The 15,037-nt window shown below is 45.0% G+C and overlaps 2 protein-coding genes across 2 annotated transcripts in view; one reads left to right on the forward strand and one right to left on the reverse strand.

The window, feature by feature from the left end:
- Window positions 1-11,317, reverse strand: part of LOC121571614 (collagen alpha-1(IV) chain) — a 79,284-nt gene extending 67,967 nt beyond the window's left edge. Inside the window, exon 1 of the mRNA XM_045212119.1 lies at window positions 11,106-11,317. Coding sequence (XP_045068054.1) covers window positions 11,106-11,177 — 72 coding nt within the window. The 5' untranslated portion in view covers window positions 11,178-11,317. The remainder of the gene's footprint in view (window positions 1-11,105) is intronic.
- A 140-nt stretch (window positions 11,318-11,457) lies between these two features.
- The window catches only part of LOC121571613 (collagen alpha-2(IV) chain-like), a 133,075-nt gene continuing 129,495 nt past the window's right edge, over window positions 11,458-15,037 (forward strand). Inside the window, exons 1-3 of the mRNA XM_041883174.2 lie at window positions 11,458-11,594; window positions 11,990-12,126; window positions 12,221-12,272. Coding sequence (XP_041739108.2) covers window positions 12,077-12,126; window positions 12,221-12,272 — 102 coding nt within the window. The 5' untranslated portion in view covers window positions 11,458-11,594; window positions 11,990-12,076. The remainder of the gene's footprint in view (window positions 11,595-11,989; window positions 12,127-12,220; window positions 12,273-15,037) is intronic.

The following is a 15,037-nucleotide window of genomic DNA, read 5'->3' on the forward strand; positions in this document are numbered from 1 at the left end:
CCTGCACATTCCTTAAAGACTCTGAAAAGGTTACAACTCTTTAATAATGTCAGACAGGTTAATGACTTGAGACCTAGCCAATGTGTTCTAGAAACACACAACATAGATAATAAGCCAGCCATGAACTACACTTATGGGAGATGTGGGGCAGAGGAGAAACAGATGTGCTGTTTATCTGTAACATTTGATAAATTATTATTTATAACAGAACATCAAAGAGTGTAACATAACATTTAGAAAGGAGAGAGAGTCAAAAATAGAAATGGCTCATGACCCATGTGCATTTTGATAGTTGCCATGGAGATGTCCTAAGTTGTTTTAGAGACTGGACACAAACTAAGCAAATTGTCCCTTCTTAGGCCAGTTCAAATATCCATCCGTCTGACACACACACACAATTATACCAACAGTGCTATCCATTTACTGACCTGGTCACAGACTCCAATAACAAAACCTTTCCCGTGCTACTCACATGTAACTCAAAGACACCCATTTATATTCTGCCTGATTCATAAAGTATGTTACTGTGACCCCTGACCCTTATCCTGGTCTGGTCTCCATATCTGCTCTAGTAAATAGAGGCTGGGGCGACCTATGGGTTCTTAAAATGACAGAGCATGGCAGAGTAGGTGAAAACACAGAACATTGCTTAACAGATCTAGTTAAGCCATTATCCTCATTATAATCAACAGCAGAGCACCAGAGAGGGCTGAGGCAAGGGGGGGAGGGATGACAGGGGGGCTAGTAGACTAGGTCAAGACCCAAATAGCGAGACTAAAGGCTCTCTCTCTCTCACCTACCCTTTTCTTCCCCTACATCCCCCCACTCCTTCCCTCCCTCTCTACACCCTCACCCTTTCAGCTGCCCAAGTGTCAGACGAGGGGATGTATTACATCGTTACACATTAACTACAACTGAGGATTAGGTTTCACCCACTTCACCCATAAATGTCAACACAATACCTTGGGACATGTTCACTCTAACTACTCTCTTGGGATAGCTGATCTTACAGACTAGGCCTCATGTAAACAGAGTGGATCTTCATTATGGGATAAGGCCAATTGCATATAGAGTGGATCTTCATGGATCTTCTGTTGGGATATGTGATATTAAAGACATTACTGAAAAACTGTATAGTGTTAATATTGTGACAGAAGACAGAAAGGCAGATATGTTTAGTGTCAGTCTGTGTGGGAGAAAGACAGAGGAAAAACACTAGATGTGCTTTAGTGGTACCATGACAGATCAGACTGAGCCGGCCCCATAGTGAGCCTTGAAACAGGCTGAATAGAGGGGTTTCACTGTGCTTATCCACCATCTAATCCTCTCCCTGCCTGGCACAGAGAAGGAACACACAGAGGGGCATACCTGACACACTCGAGGATTGAGGGCAGAGGAGCAGCACACCCAGGGATCCCTATGAAAACACATACACTACACACACACACCTCCCACAAATGTAGGCATTTTTACAATGGTGTAGTCAGATGTCAGGCATATGCTGTGTCTGTGACCTGTGTGTAAGCATTTCTTTGGACGGTGTATACCATGTGTATCCCGTACATAAGCCTAATAAAACTTGAAAACGGTGTACTGTAATTCATAAGGAAATACATTTCCTTCCCCAAATAATGTCAATAATGTCTGTTTGAGGTTAGTTGCCCAATTACCCAAATACCTGATCTTCTCAACCAACAATCCACATTAGCAAACAAACACACTCTGGCCCACACACACACATCGTGGAGCAGGAAGATAAACAGCAGTAAGTGCCGCTTCCTCCACCTTGGCATTCCAGCCTTCCTCCCTTGGGAAGACCTCGGAACGCCATGATCCGAACAGGAGGAAAAACTAGGAATCACTGAGGAGTTCATCTTCAATTCCCACCACTCTCCCAATCCCCCCCATCCCACACACATCTTTTCCATCCAGAAATCTGTTCATCCTCTTCCTCCTCCTGAGACTGATGACTCACTGGCCTGACTGACCATGGCCGCCCAGGGAGAGAGGATTTATCTATAGTTATTCAGACTATTTATAGTGGCTAATCAGAGATAGGAAGAGGTGGTAAGCGCCTTAATATCCTTAAGAGGCTTCCTCTCCTCCAATAAAAAGCCAATATATATATTTCAAAAATGTTTGTCCAAATACCGACAAAGCTCAAGTCATGCTCTTACAGTGTGTTCTCACATTGACCCACCTCAATTTGACCCATGCCAGGAGCCTCAAGGTCATGATATCAGTGTGTGTGTGTGTGTGTGTGTGTGTGTGTTAGACCCACTGATTGAGAGGGAGACCAAACCGGAGGCACGTAAGTAGCGAGGTAATTTCCCTCTCAAGAAACAAGCGATAAACACAAGCAGAAAAAAAACACTGCTGGAGTATAGCCAAGCCACTGATCAGTATCACAGGACTTACATTAACCTAAAGGCAGGACACACATGTGAGAGAAAGACAAACCTATGGCACATATTTCAGGCCAGGTGGCTTTTTTTCAACCCCAAAATAGAGCATCCTAAATAAGTAATTGTGTTGAAAGGCCCCAATGTTCCTCACAGAGAGAAATCTGTTTATCTACTGGCTATGTTAGTCTCGACGGGCGTATGGAGAGAACATCTGCCAGGATCACAAGCTTCCTGTTGTTGATCCCAACACAGCTCCCGCGGGTGGGTCGGAACACTTTTCATAAATCCATACCGCAGATCCAGATGAGCAGAACATGTTGCAACTCCTCACACTCTCCTTCGCTCTTTCTAGCTCTTTCTTTCTCTATTCCCAGCAACACTATCGAATTTAACAGAACACAAAGCGTTCGGCCAAATGTTTTTTCTCACACCCACGTTCACTTTTCCTTCCCCTTTCCTTTCCCTACCCTTCTCCCGCTTTCCTCCTCTCCTCGGTCCTCTAACTCTCTGGGGGGTAGTCTGTCCAGATGTACTATGTCCTGCTGTCGTCCTTCCAAACACACACACTGATTTAAAGGGGCCCATATTAGCAGGGTATACCTTGTGGTTAGTTGTGGTTTTACGGTTCGTTCACTTAACTAGCAAGTACATCAGCGCTAACTCTCATTAATTCTAGATATTTTTCTAGGCTCATAGAAAAACTTCTAGCAATCATGTTTTTCTCCAAGCTCCCCGCATCCTCTTCTTCCTCCCTCTTCTTATTTCTTCTCTGTTTATCAGTAATTCTCAATCAGTGTATCATTTCTAGTGTTGTTTCAGGTGTTAAATTAACTCTGTAAGTGTAAATTAAAACTAATTTGTGTAAAATAACCACAGTGTTGGTGGTAATAACCAGTGTTAAGCCAAAACTACGCCCAGCATTATCATATTTCCCAGCATGCTCTATTGCAGGTAGATTTTTTAAAATGCTATCAGTAGATGCCGTTGTTTCGAATAGGCCTAGCTTGTGCATCACTATCACTAGCTAACAGGGAAGAAATCAGAGGGCAAGCACAGAGCATAACTGGGCTAAGCTAGAGCAGCTTGTGAAGTTGCTAGGGCCATTCGCAATCCACACCGACCAACTTCAAACTGATGTGGTGCCGTGCCTTCTCAACCTTGAGGCACACTTGCAGTCAACTACTGTTGCAAAACAGTTGTCACAGGTCCTCCTGAAGTCAATGTGTGAGCGCTTCGCATGCATATGGAATTCTCTGGCAGACAACTTCGATCCAACCCCTGCAGCAGCTTGCCTGATGGACCGAAGTGCGTCTCAGGCACTTCGCTCAACAGAGATGGAGCCACTGATGAGGGAAGCAGAGTCTTGTGTACTTCAGCAAATCAGAGAGTACAGCCGTGGAAGCAGCAGAACCCCCGCAAGATGCCAGCATGTTGAATTCAGCAATCATCTTGACCACAGTTATTCAGAAATATAGCTTCCTCGCACCAAATAGTGTCTGAGGTCACCATCCAGCTGGATCTGGTTTCTTCCCCTGCATCCCAAGCATTCACAGAGAGAATATTCAGCCTGTCATCAGGCTTGAGAAACCAAACGACCACCTCTCTGGAACACAGAGTCTGCTTGAAGATAAACCAGAAAATCATATTGGTTGAACAGAAAATACACACACACACAAGCTGGCTGTGAACTGATAGATTTGTGAAGAAGTGTTGTATTGCTTATGTTTTTGCTGTTGTTGCAGCTGTTTTTATTAACCGTATTTGAAGGGGTTAGTCAGTGATACATTATTAATATTACATAAAAATGTCCTCCCGAGTGACGCAGCAGTCTAAGGCACTGCGTCGCAGTGCTAGAGGTGTCACTACAGATCCGGGTTCGATCAAAGGCTGTGTCGCAGCTGGCCATGACCGGTCTCGCACAATTGGCCCAGTGTCGTCCGGGTTAGGGGAGGGTTTGGCCGGCAGGGATGTCCTTGTCCCATCGCGCTTTAGTGGCTCCTTGTGGCGGATGGGCGCATGCAGGCTGACTTCGGTCGCCAGCTGTACAGTGTTTCCTCCGACACATTGGTGCGGCTGATTTCCGGGTTAAGCAAACAGTGTGTCAAGAAGCAGTACGGCTTGGCGGGGTCGTGTTTCGCATGGCTCTCGACCTTCGCCTCTCCTGAGTCCATACGGGAGTTGCAGCGATGGGACAAGACTGTAACTACCAATTGGATATCATAAAAATATATACAGTACCAGTCCAAAGTTTGGAAACACCTACTCATTTAAGGGTTTTTCTTTATTTTTACTATTTTCTACATTGTAGAAACTATGAAATAACACATACAGTGAGGGAAAAAAGTATTTGATCCGCTGCTGATTTTGTACATTTGCCCACTGATAAAGACATGATCAGTCTATAATTTTAATGGTAGGTTTATTTGAACAGTGAGCGACAGAATAACAACAAAATAATCCAGAAAAACGCATGTCAAAAATGTTATAATTTGATTTGCATTTTAATGAGGGAAATAAGTATTTGACCCCCTCTCAATCAGAAAGATTTCTGGCTCCCAGGTGTCTTTTATACAGGTAACGAGCTGAGATTAGGAGCACACTCTTAAAGGGAGTGCTCCTAATCTCAGTTTGTTACCTGTATAAAAGACACCTGTCCACAGAAGCAATCAATCAATCAGATTCCAAACTCTCCACCATGGCCAAGACCAAAGAGCTCTACAAGGATGTCAGGGACAAGATTGTAGACCTACACAAGGCTGGAATGGGCTACAAGACCATCGCCAAGCAGCTTGGTGAGAAGGTGACAACAGTTGGTGCGATTATTCGCAAATGGAAGAAACACAAAAGAACTGTCAATCTCTCTCGGCCTGGGGCTCAATGCAAGATCTCACCTCGTGGAGTTGCAATGATCATGAGAATGGTGAGGAATCAGCCCAGAACTACACGGGAGGATCTTGTCAATGATCTCAAGGCAGCTGGGACCATAGTCACCAAGAAAACAATTGGTAACAGACTACGCTGTGAAGGACTGAAATCCTGCAGTGCGCGCAAGGTCCCCCTGCTCAAGAAAGCACATATACAGGCCCATCTGAAGTTTGCCAATGAACATCTGAATGATTCAGAGGAGAACTGGGTGAAAGTGTTGTGGTCAGATGAGACCAAAATCGAGCTCTTTGGCATCAACTCAACTCGCCGTGTTTGGAGGAGGAAGAATGCTGCCTATGACACCAAGAACACCATCCCCACCATAAAACATGGAGGTGGAAACATTATGCTTTGGGGGTGTTTTTCTGCTAAGGGGACAGGACAACTTCACCGCATCAAAGGGACGATGGACGGGGCCATGTACCGTCAAATCTTGGGTGAGAACTTCCTTCCCTCAGTCAGGGCATTGAAAATTGGTCGTGGATGGGTATTCCAGCATGACAATGACCCAAAACACACGGCCAAGGCAACAAAGGAGTGGCTCAAGAAGAAGCACATTAAGGTCCTGGAGTGGCCTAGCCAGTCTCCAGACCTTAATCCCATAGAAAATCTGTGGAGGGAGCTGAAGGTTCGAGTTGCCAAACGTCAGCCTCGAAACCTTAATGACTTGGAGAAGATCTGCAAAGAGGAGTGGGACAAAATCCCTCCTGAGATGTGTGCAAACCTGGTGGCCAACTACAAGAAACGTCTGACCTCTGTGATTGCCAACAAGGGTTTTGCCACCAAGTACTAAGTAATGTTTTGCAGAGGGGTCAAATACTTATTTCCCTCATTAAAATGCAAATCAATTTATAACATTTCTGACATGTGTTTTTCTGGATTTTTTTGTTGTTATTCTGTCTCTCACTGTTCAAATAAACCTACCATTAAAATTATAGACTGAGGGGTTAGTCAGTGATACATTATTAATATTACATAAAAATGTCCTTGTCTTTGTCAGTGGGCAAACGTACAAAATCAGCAGGGGATCAAATGCTATTTCCCCCCTCACTGTATGGAATCATGTAGTAACCAAAAAAGCATTCAATATTTTTGATTCTTCAAAGTAGCCACCCTTTGCTTTGATGACAGCTTTGCACACTCTTGGCATTCTCTCAAGCAGCTTCATGAGGAATGATTTTCCAAGGAGTTCCCACATATGCTGAGCACTTGTTGGCTGCTTTTCCTTCACTCTGCGGTCAGGTCATCTGATGGAGGCCAGGTCATCTGATGCAGCACTCCATCACTCTCCTTGGTCAAATAGCCCTTACACAGCCGGGAGGTGTGTTTAAGCGCAAACCAGGTGGGATGGCGTATCGCTGCAGAATGCTGTGGTAGCCATGCTGGTTAAGTGTGCCTTGAATTCTTAATAAATCACAGACAGTGTCACCAGCAAAGCACCCCCACACCATCACACCTCCTCCTCCATGCTTCACAGTGGGAACCACACATGCAGAGATCATCCGTTCACCTACTCTGCGTCTCACAAAGCCACGGCTTTGGAACCAAAACTCTCACATTTGGACTCATCAGGCCAAAGGACAGATTTCCACCGGTCTAATGTCATTGCTCATGTTTCTTGGCCCAAGCAAGTCTCTTCTTCTTATTGGTGTCCTTTAGTAGTGGTTGCTTTGCAGCAATTCGACCATGAAGGCCTGATTCACGCAGTCTCCTTTCAACAGTTGATGTTGAGATCTGTCTGTTACTTGAACTCTGAAGCATTTATTTGGGCTGCAATCAGAGGTGCAGTTAACTCTAATGAACTTATCCTCTGCAGCAGCGATAACTCTGGGTCTTCCTTTCCTGTGGCGGTCCTCATAAGAGCCAGTTTCATCATAGCGCTTGATGGTTTTTGCGACTGAACTTGAAGAAACATTCAAAATTCTTGACTGATCTTCATGTCTTAAAGTAATGATGGACTGTCGTTTCTCTTTGCTTATTTTAGCTATTCTTGCCATAATATGGACTTGGTCTTTTACCAAATAGGGCTATCTTCAGTATACCACCCCTATCTTCTGTATACCACCCCTGCAACACAACTGATTGTCTCAAACGCATTAAGAAGGAAATAAATTCCACAAATTAACTTTTAACAAGGCACACCTGTTAATTGAAATGCATTCCAGGTGACTACCTCATGAAGCTGGTTGAGAGAATGCCAAGAGTGTGCAAAGCTTTCATCAGGGCAAAGGGTGGCTACTTTGAAGAATCTAAAATATTAAATATATTTTGATGTTTTTAACACTTTTTTGGTTACTACATGATTCCATATGTGTTTTTCATAGTTTTGATGTCTTCACTATTATTCTACAATGTAGAAAACAGTAAAAATAAAGAAAAACCCTGGAATGAGTAGGTGTGTCCAAACTTGACTGGTACTGTATATATATTTTTAACATATAAATATGTTATATGTGCCACATATTAAATGTGCCATGACTTCATTTGTTGTACTTGATTCTTCTTACATCTACTACCAAAGTTAAAAAAGCATTGGATTGGTGTAAACATGGGCAAGAGAGTTTCCTTCCACCATATTTCATGCACCAGTCTAGGCACTTATCCTTTAAATCCAAGTCACATTAAGATTGCTTTATAATTTAAACCTAACCAAACCTACGTCCTGGCCATGGAGTTGTTTGGAGTCCTGTAGTGGCCAAAAGCCTGTGTGGGTTGGGCATTTCTCCAGAAAGGTATGGGTGAAACCCCCAGGGCCACAAGAATAATTTGAAGTCAGTTTCAAGACCCCCAGTTACTGGAACAGTTTTGGTTCAAATACAGAAATTGCAAAGATTCAGCCCTGTTTAACAGACTCAGAGCATGCCCCCTTTCTGACACAGAATCCAAGGTAGTTACAGTACAGCTTCTCAATGAATGCATCCAGTACTATGACATACAAGTTTGGTTAAGCAGGTTCGCCACCCTCAGGTCAGCGGCTAGGAGGGTCCTGGACAAAGACAATGTCTGGACTGGGGCACAACAATGGCTGGTCCAATTAAGACCGGACCCAACTGGAGTCCAACACCACCATGCTGGGGATCAACAGGGGCTCCGTCCACTACTACAGCATGCCCAATCTGTGCAGGAACTGCGGCCAACTGAGCCATCTGGCCGCAGCCTGCACAGCCATCATCTATAAGATCTGTAAAGACAACCATCCCACCTCAGACTGTACCTCCACACGCACCTGCAACCTGTGTGGGAAATGGGCACACTTCTTCAGAATCTTCCCCAGTTCCTATGCCGGTAGGGCAACCACAACCCCACTAACCCAAATCCTAACCCCAACGACCCCCCACCAGACAACAATAAAGACCCAGAACCAGTCCCAGAACCAAACTTTTCCACAGGCAATGCCCAACCCACCACCCAAGATGTCCCAGAAACAGCCTGCACCCTAGTCACCAATCAAGAAACAGCCCCCACCCCTGCCAGCCCCATGTCCAACAAATCCCTTCCTATCCACCTACAACCCCCTCCAAAACCCCTGGTTAAAGAAGAACCGGTTTCAAGAGAGGCCATAACCCCTACTGCCCCTGACTCCTCCCCCCTGCTCCTTAGTGCCCCAGATCCACCCCCTTTAGCCCTCCCTGCCCCTGATCCCACACAGCAGCATGCCAGCCTCAGTCCAGACCCCCCGGATCCTACAAACCGCCATCCCCCCTCCCACAGCACCCCCCATTCCATCACCAAGTCAGTACAGAGGGCCACCAGGCAGTCAGAGGGGAGGCACAGTCCCAGCACCAGAACACCAGACGAGGCGCAGAGGAAGGACCAAACATCTAACCTTCACCCAGAGCGAGCAGACCACAGGGGAGTACCACCACTGACCTCTGGGTCTAGGGGCTCCCTTGTGTGCCTGCTTGATCATCAGGTTGTCCTTCCTCCCCTCTGCAGGCCCAGTCGCAGCACCAGCACCAACCCAGTTCCCGGTTTCCAGTACCAGCACCAGACGAGGCGCAGAGGAAGGACCAAACATCTAACCTTCACCCGGAGGGAGCAGGCCACAGGGAAATGCCACCACTGACCTCCGGGTCTAGGGCTTCCTTGTGTGTCTGTTTGCTCCTCAGGTTGTCCTTCCTCCCCCTCCACAGACCCAGATCCCGACCCAGTACCTGCAGCAGCCCCAGTTTTCCCGGTTCCTGGTTCCAGCAGCGGCCAAACTAACTGCCACCCCACCCAACTGCTGCCAGCCCAGACCCCACCCCTTCTCCTGCCCCAACAAAAAGACACAGACAGACTGTCAATCATGCCACCAGACCAACCACTCAAGCAAAAACCCCAATCTCAAGATCCACTCACACTGCGAAATGAAAGCAAACATACAAGAAATGTGTATTGATTTCCCTCCTCCCTCTTCTTCCTTTGACTATTTGATTTGACTTGCCTTTTGATTTGATCTGCCCATTTTAGCTATGATTTGATGACTTATTGATTTTATTGCTTATTTATTGAACCTTTTGAATTATCTTTTAAAGTGCCTGATATCTAAATTCTGTATTGACTTGAGAATAACCAAATTAAATTACCTTAAGGCCTTTAGAAGTGCAAGTGATACAAAACACCAAATATGAATTAATATGCTGTAATGTGTAAACACCTGCTTGCACAAATCCCTTGTAATTACAGTAATATACTGTGAAATACAAACCCCTACCCTCAATGAATTTCATTCATCCATTCAGATTACAGTAGAATTTACTTACCGTATTTACAGTATAATACAGTCAATTTTACGATATTGTACTGTGTGTCATTACACAGTACTTGTTTTGATACTGTATGTATATTATAATATGTGTACTGTAATATGAAATACAGAGTTTTACTTGCCACTGAGCTGCATGTAAGCTACTGTCAAATTCATGGTAACCCTTTTACAGTGTGGTCTTAAACTGCACACTCACCAAACAGCACTGACAGACAGAACAGGGCGCTTCTAGCAGAATAATGTCTCCGTAGAGATTCTCAGACCCACATTAAGTCCTGTGACTGACCATGCTGCCCTGCTCTGGAGGTATGATGCCAAAGTCCAAGCAGCATGTATTGTCAAAGTGAATCAATTACATTCATATCATAATGTCTAATGTAAGTATAGTAATAACCTAAATATAATGAATATGTTTATATATTTGGACCACATATCTAAATTGTGTTTGTTTTTTACATAAAAAATCCAAAGAAAATGTGTCTGTTTTTCATGTAATTCTGAAGCAGTCATTGATGTCCAATATGATCCTGATAAATTGTGATAAGTCCTAAGAATTTGTCACCCTGAGTTTGGACATGACAATGTTTGGCTATATTCATACCTATTGCATAGCTCTGTATAGTGCAATAATAGAAAAGGATCATAGGTTTCAATTCATTTTAGAACATTACACAGGCACTCACTGGTCACTGCTGAGTCTTGGAGAAGCATGGAAAGCTTCCAAAACTCTAAACACACATTTACATTTTAGTCATTTAGCAGACGCTCTTATCCAGAGCAACTTACATGAGCAATTAGGGTTAAGTGCCTTGCTCAAGGGCACATCGACAGATTTTTCACCTAGTCGGCTCGGGGATTAGAACCAGCGACCTTTTGGTTAAGAGCACAACGCTCTTAACCACTAAGCTACCTGCTGCCCCACACAACTTATACTGTAGCCTATTTCTCCAGTTGAACACATAGATAGTAGTAACATAATACAGTTTGTACATGTTCATTAAAAAAGTTAGTTAAATTTCCCTTACCTTAGCCTCTGTCCGATACACAGTGTAGGATAGAGCCACCAACAGAACAAGGGTGCCACTATGGCCCATCATTGCGGTGGGGTGCAATGGAAACGTATGTACAACTATGCCTAATGCCCACTGAAGACCACTTGTTGAAACTTTCTTGTTCTTCAGGGAAAATGTAGATTACCAGCAGATCATGTGCAGTGCGTTGGGCTGCATCTTTACCCTAGACGTTGTGAGCTTCTGAGCAATGCAACTTGTTCTTGTTTCTCGTCCACCCCACCCCCTGTTTACGACCACCCTCGCCCATACGCACAGACACAGCCACGTTACAAAGAACCACTTTAACTTTTGACTGTTAGGAGAAAGACTGCTCTCAGTCTTTTGGTAATTTTGTCTGTATATTTGAGGACAGTGTGGTGCGCCAGCGACCGGGACAACTGTGCGGGACTGGCCCATACCCTTGCCCGCGAGACTCTTCCCCAACAGCGCAACACGTCCCAGGTAGAGTGCACACAACGACTGTAAATGCTTTTTGTGCTAATTGTTGTCTCGTTCAATAGCTACAGACTAGTTTAGAGATCTTATGTGGTTTTGCCATTTCCATTGTTAATAACCTGGATAGCATACAGGGGATATGACAGCCCATGCGTAAAGCCTACAGACAAAGTCGCTTTCCAAATCCAACCATTATTGAAGGCTATTTCTAACTGCATCCATTTTTAAATGAATATCATGTGTTAATCAATTAATTAAATAATATTGTGCACCAAAAACAGGTACTTTTCACAAACGTTTACGCACGCGGGGGGCGAACGGTGTCAAACGTTTTGATATTCTAAATGTACTTTTATAAATATCCAGTTCAACAAATAAATTGAATGTTTTTTTTGTCTCAGTTGTGTTCCTGGCCCGGCCGACATGCATTAGGGCAGTCACACCTGGAAAAGAAGATAGGTGCAGCAGGAATTAAGTTTGAAGTTCGGATGAGCGGGGCAATGCAGACAAGACACCAGAGTGAACTGAAGAGCCTGAGGTAAGTGGCGTTGTGTGCTCAATGGGCCAGGTTATGTGAATCAATTGTCTGTGTAAAAGGTGTATTAACTAATTCACTCTCCCTTTCCTTTTAGGTTTCTGCTTCTATGTCTTTCCTTGGCCATCCTAGCATCAGGAGTTGACGCAGTAAGTTTCATTTTCGTCGACTTAACATTTGTATGGTTTTATTTGCACCATTAACACATGCATAAGAGAGTACAGTAGACCGATTGCGCACAAGTTCAATTTCCAGGCACACATTCAGCTACTAAATATGTTTCGAGGGGACAGCTGTGTGCATGTACATTTACCATTATGGATGCTGCTGGTTGCTTGCTTCTCGGATTTTCTTCGGCCAGTGGGCGTGTCAGCTCAACTCGAGCATTTCTAGGCAGTGGTGTAAAGTACTTAAGTAAAAATACTTTAACGTACTAGTCGTTTTTGGGGGGTATCTGAACTGTACTTTACTATTTATATATTTTTAACAACTTTTACTTCACTACATTCCTAAAGAAAATAAATGTACTTTTTACTCCATCCATTTTCCCTTACACCCAAAAGTACTCCTTACATTTGTAATGCTTAGCAGGAAGGAAAATGGTCCAATTCACACACTTATCAAGAGAACATCCCTGGTCATCTACTGCATCTGATCTGGCAGACTCACTAAACACACATGCTTCATTTGTAAATTATGTCTGTGTGTTGGAGTGTGCCCCTGGCTATCCATCAATAAAAAACTAGAAGATGGTGCAATCTGGTTTGCTTAATATAAGGAATTTGAAATAATTTATACTTTTACTTTTGATACCTAAGTATATTTTAGCAATTACATTTACTTTTGATACTTAAGTATATTTAAAACCAAATACTTTTAGACTTTTACTCAAGTAGTATTTTACTGGGTGACTTTCACTTTTACTTGAGTCATTTTCTATTAAGGTATCTTGACTTTTACTTGAGTATGACAATTGTGTACTTTTTGCACCACTGTTTCTAGGCAATAGTGTGTGATGGCAACATGCAACAATTTCAAAGATTTTGCTGAGTTACATTTACATTTACATTTACGTCATTTAGCAGACGCTCTTATCCAGAGCGACTTACAAATTGGTGCATTCACCTTATAGCCAGTGGGATAACCACTTTGCAATATGTTTTTGTTTTTTTTGGGTGGGGTAAGGGGGGGGGTAGAAGGATTACTTTATCCTATCCCAGGTATTCCTTAAAGAGGTGATGTTTCAAGTTACTCCGGAAGGTGGTGAGTGACTCCGCTGTCCTGGCGTCGTGAGGGAGCTTGTTCCACCATTCGGGTGCCAGAGCAGCGAACAGTTTTGACTGGGCTGAGCGGGAACTGTGCTTCCGCAGAGGTAGGGGGGCCAGCAGGCCAGAGGTGGATGAACGCAATGCCCTCGTTTGGGTGTAGGGACTGATCAGAGCCTGAAGGTACAGAGGTGCCGTTCCCCTCACAGCTCCGTAGGCAAGCGCCATGGTCTTGTAGCAGATTCGAGCTTCAACTGGAAGCCAGTGGAGTGTGCGGAGGAGCGGGGTGACGTGAGAGAACTTGGGAAGGTTGAACACCAGCCGGGCTGCGGCATTCTGGATGAGTTGTAGGGGTTTAATGGCACAGGCAGGGAGCCCAGCCAACAGCGAGTTGCATTAATCCAGACGGGAGATGACAAGTGCCTGGATTAGGACCTGTGCCACTTCCTGTGTAAGGCAGGGTCGTACTCTCCGAATGTTGTAGAGCATGAACCTACAGGATCGGGTCACCGCCTTGATGTTAGCGGAGAACGACAGGGTGTTGTCCAGGGTCACGCCAAGGCTCTTTGCACTCTGGGAGGAGGACACAACGGAGTTGTCAACCGTGATGGCGAGATCATGGAACAGGCAGTCCTTCCCCGGGAGGAAGAGCAGCTCCGTCTTGCCGAGATTCAGCTTGAGGTGGTGATCCGTCATCCACACTGATATGTCTGCCAGACATGCAGAGATGCGATTCGCCACCTGGTTATCAGAAGGGGGAATGGAGATTAGTTGTGTGTCGTCTGCGTAGCAATGATAGGAGAGGCCATGTGAGGATATGACAGAGCTAAGTGACTTGGTGTATAGCGAGAATAGGAGAGGGCCTAGAACTGAGCCCTGGGGGACACCAGTGGTGAGAGCACGTGGTGCGGAGACAGATTCTCGCCAAGCCACTTGGTAGGAGCGACCTGTCAGGTAGGACGCAATCCAAGAGTGAGCCGCACCGTAGATGCCCAACTCGGAGAGGGTGGAGAGGAGGATCGGATGGTTCACAGTATCAAAGGCAGCAGACAGGTCTAGAAGGACAAGAGCAGAGGAGAGAGAGTTAGCTTTAGCAGTGCGGAGAGCCTCCGTGACACAGAGAAGAGCAGTCTGAGTTGAATGACCAGTCTTGAAACCTGACTGGTTTGGATCAAGAAGGTCATTCTGAGAGAGATAGCAAGAGAGTTGGCTAAAGACGGCACGCTCAAGAGTTTTGGAGAGAAAAGAAAGAAGGGATACTGGTCTGTAGTTGTTGACATCGGAGGGATAGAGTGTAGGTTTTTTGAGAAGGGGTGCAACTCTCGCTCTCTTGAAGACGGAAGGGACATAACCAGCGGTCAAGGATGAGTTGATGAGCGAGGTGAGGTAAGGGTGAAGGTCTCCGGAAATGGTCTGGAGAAGAGAGGAGGGGATAGGGTCAAGCGGGCAGGTTGTTGGGCGGCCGGCCGTCACAAGTCGCAAGATTTCATCTGGAGAGAGGGGGGAGAAAGAAGTCAAAGCATAGGGTAGGGCAGTGTGAGCAGGACCAGCAGTGTCATTTGACTTAACAAACGAGGATCGGATGTCGTCAACCTTCTTTTCAAAATGGTTGACAAAGTCATCCACAGAGAGGGAGGAGAGGGTGGGAG

This window comes from Coregonus clupeaformis, chromosome 40 (assembly GCF_020615455.1).
Source record: "Coregonus clupeaformis isolate EN_2021a chromosome 40, ASM2061545v1, whole genome shotgun sequence".
NCBI lineage: Eukaryota > Metazoa > Chordata > Actinopteri > Salmoniformes > Salmonidae > Coregonus > Coregonus clupeaformis.